At 32.0% G+C, this 2,498-nt stretch overlaps 1 protein-coding gene across 1 annotated transcript in view; it reads left to right on the forward strand.

Annotated features, from left to right (window-relative positions):
* LOC107572557 (NACHT, LRR and PYD domains-containing protein 12-like) overlaps positions 1–1,110 on the forward strand; it is a 62,377-nt gene extending 61,267 nt beyond the window's left edge. Inside the window, exon 13 of the mRNA XM_016258979.1 lies at positions 933–1,110. Within this exon, the coding sequence (XP_016114465.1) occupies positions 933–1,110 (178 nt within the window). The remainder of the gene's footprint in view (positions 1–932) is intronic.
* Positions 1,111–2,498: the final 1,388 nt, after the last annotated feature.

Consider the following 2,498-nt stretch of genomic DNA (forward strand, 5'->3'; position numbering starts at 1 on the left):
TTTTTTCTTATCAGTTTTGTATATTAGGGTTGTGTATTACACCTAATGTTGTTAAATGAATGTTTATTGCATTATTTCAGTTTCATGTGTGTCACCATGATGGTGTTTAGTGTTTGTGTGAATGACGCTGTGCACCTTCTATATATGTTATTATCTAAAAGCTGCATGTGATGGGCTTTGGTTCATCATGTGACTTTCTCATCACCACCTGCATTTGGTGTTTATCAGTGTATTACAAAGTTACAAAACAGATTTCAGTTCTTCAATAGGTTGGTATATTAACATTATATCAGTTAATGAAAATACGGTATTTAACTGTAAATTTAAGTTAAAACCGTATAACCTAAAACGTTGCTACCGTATTTTTTTACGGTAAAATTCCGGCAACCACAGCTGCTGGTTTTTTACCGTAAATTCTACGGAATTTTTTTTACAGTGCATGTAAATTTTAAACGGGGCCATTTTTATTAATTCAACTATTATTTTCTCTTGTGGACTATATGTAAACATCTTAAATGTGAAATATCTTATTCAGATCAGTACTAAATAAATAACATGCGTTTTGTATGATCATTCTTATTTTGGTAAAATAATTAATATTTTGCAGATTCTGCAAGGTGTATGTAAACTTTGGACTTCAACTGTATATTCAACAAAAAAAGTGTCATGTAAATGAAAAGGATGTTTAATCGTCATGAGATTCTTTCCTAAGTGTCTGACATAATTTTAGAGTAATCTTTAAAGTGAGTATAAACATTAATGGATGATGATTGGCTGAAAGACATTTAATGCTATTTAAATGAACCTTCACCATAGACTGTACCTGTTAATTGTGTCTTGGATTAAGTTTCTCTTTCTGATTGTGAAGTTTCTGTTTATCTGAGCTGTAGATCCTGAACTGAGAGACTGAAGAGTGTCATTGTTCTCTACAGGTTGAGGGATTGTGGCGTCACAGATGAAGGTTGTGCTGCTCTGGCTTCAGCTCTGAGATCAGACCCCTCACACCTGAGAGAACTAGATCTGTCTGGAAATGAACTAAGATTCTCAGATGTGAAGCTGCTGTCTGATCTGAAGGATGATCCACATTATAAACTGAAGACACTTAAGTGAGTAGTGATAATTAAAAATGTTAGAATTTTTAAATTGAACTTTAATATAGTTTCTACTTATTAGGGTTTTTCCTTGTAGTTACTTAATCACTATAAACATGTTTAATAAGAGTTTGATTCTGTTCATGGTAAGAATGATCTAATTTAAAGTTTCTTTGTATTTCAAAACAATACAATATTTCACTTTTATAATTGACTGTTTACATGCACCCTCATAATGTGATTTTAAAATGATTTAGGCAATACTGTAATTGAACTTCACCTTATGTATGCACAATACTTGGGTCAAATTGGTGTTAAGCTCATAATTATAGCAACCGTAATCGTAGTAAAATATGTGATGCATGCTAATTTGAATCATAACAAACAGGCATGTAAACACCTTAATCGCATTACTACCGCTCTGCCCAAAAGTGCATCTCATATGTACACAAATATGATGGGAACTCTGTGAATGAACTGTATAAAGATTGCAATGGCATCGTAGTTAACTCCATTTACAGAGGCACTGCTGTCACATTTAGATGTTCATCACAGTGCCATATAACCTTCAGTACGTCCATAGAAATGTGTTTTGCATTTGACTTAAGTCGATTAAAACAGTGGCCAGTAACACACTTAATGTATGTGAGATCAAGGCATTGGGGTATGTGAATAATGCTGGTAAAAATAACCACACTTCTTGGCTAATAATCAGAATAATGAAAATTGCATGTAAACAGGAGTGAAGATGTTTGCTCGTGTCATGTAAATATCTTACTGCAATTAAGTCCTTAACTCTGATTATTGGAAATAATCACATTATTGTTACACATATAAACATAGTCATGGTCTTCGTACACGTACAATTCTGCATTTTGAGAGAATGTCAATTACAATAGAAAATAATGGTAAATATGTATCACTAATTTTGTTGTAATAAATAAAACTGACCCAATGACAAGAAGAGGACATTTTATGGATAAGTGCCAAAAGTCATCATTCACATGTTGGTTTGGATGCAAAATCCAAGTTTAAATTGTTAAAAAGAACTTTAAATATCATGCATCACAGGTTTAGTTTATTATCTCTGACTAATAATGCAAATGGTTTGTTTTAGTTGTTTAGTCTAAAGTAGATAATGTGTCATACATTTGACTGTTTTACTTACAGGTTTTAGATGTGAATAAAGAGCGGTTTGGATGCAAAATCCAAGTTTAAATTGTTAAAAAGAACTTTAAATATCATGCATCACAGGTTTAGTTTATTATCTCTGACTAATAATGCAAATGGTTTGTTTTAGTTGTTTAGTCTAAAGTAGATAATGTGTCATACATTTGACTGTTTTACTTACAGGTTTTAGATGTGAATAAAGAGACGCTACAGACAGACATCACATTCAACAGAATC

Source organism: Sinocyclocheilus grahami, unplaced genomic scaffold (genome assembly GCF_001515645.1).
Source record: "Sinocyclocheilus grahami isolate Dianchi unplaced genomic scaffold, SAMN03320097.WGS_v1.1 scaffold1773.1, whole genome shotgun sequence".
NCBI classification, from domain to species: domain Eukaryota; kingdom Metazoa; phylum Chordata; class Actinopteri; order Cypriniformes; family Cyprinidae; genus Sinocyclocheilus; species Sinocyclocheilus grahami.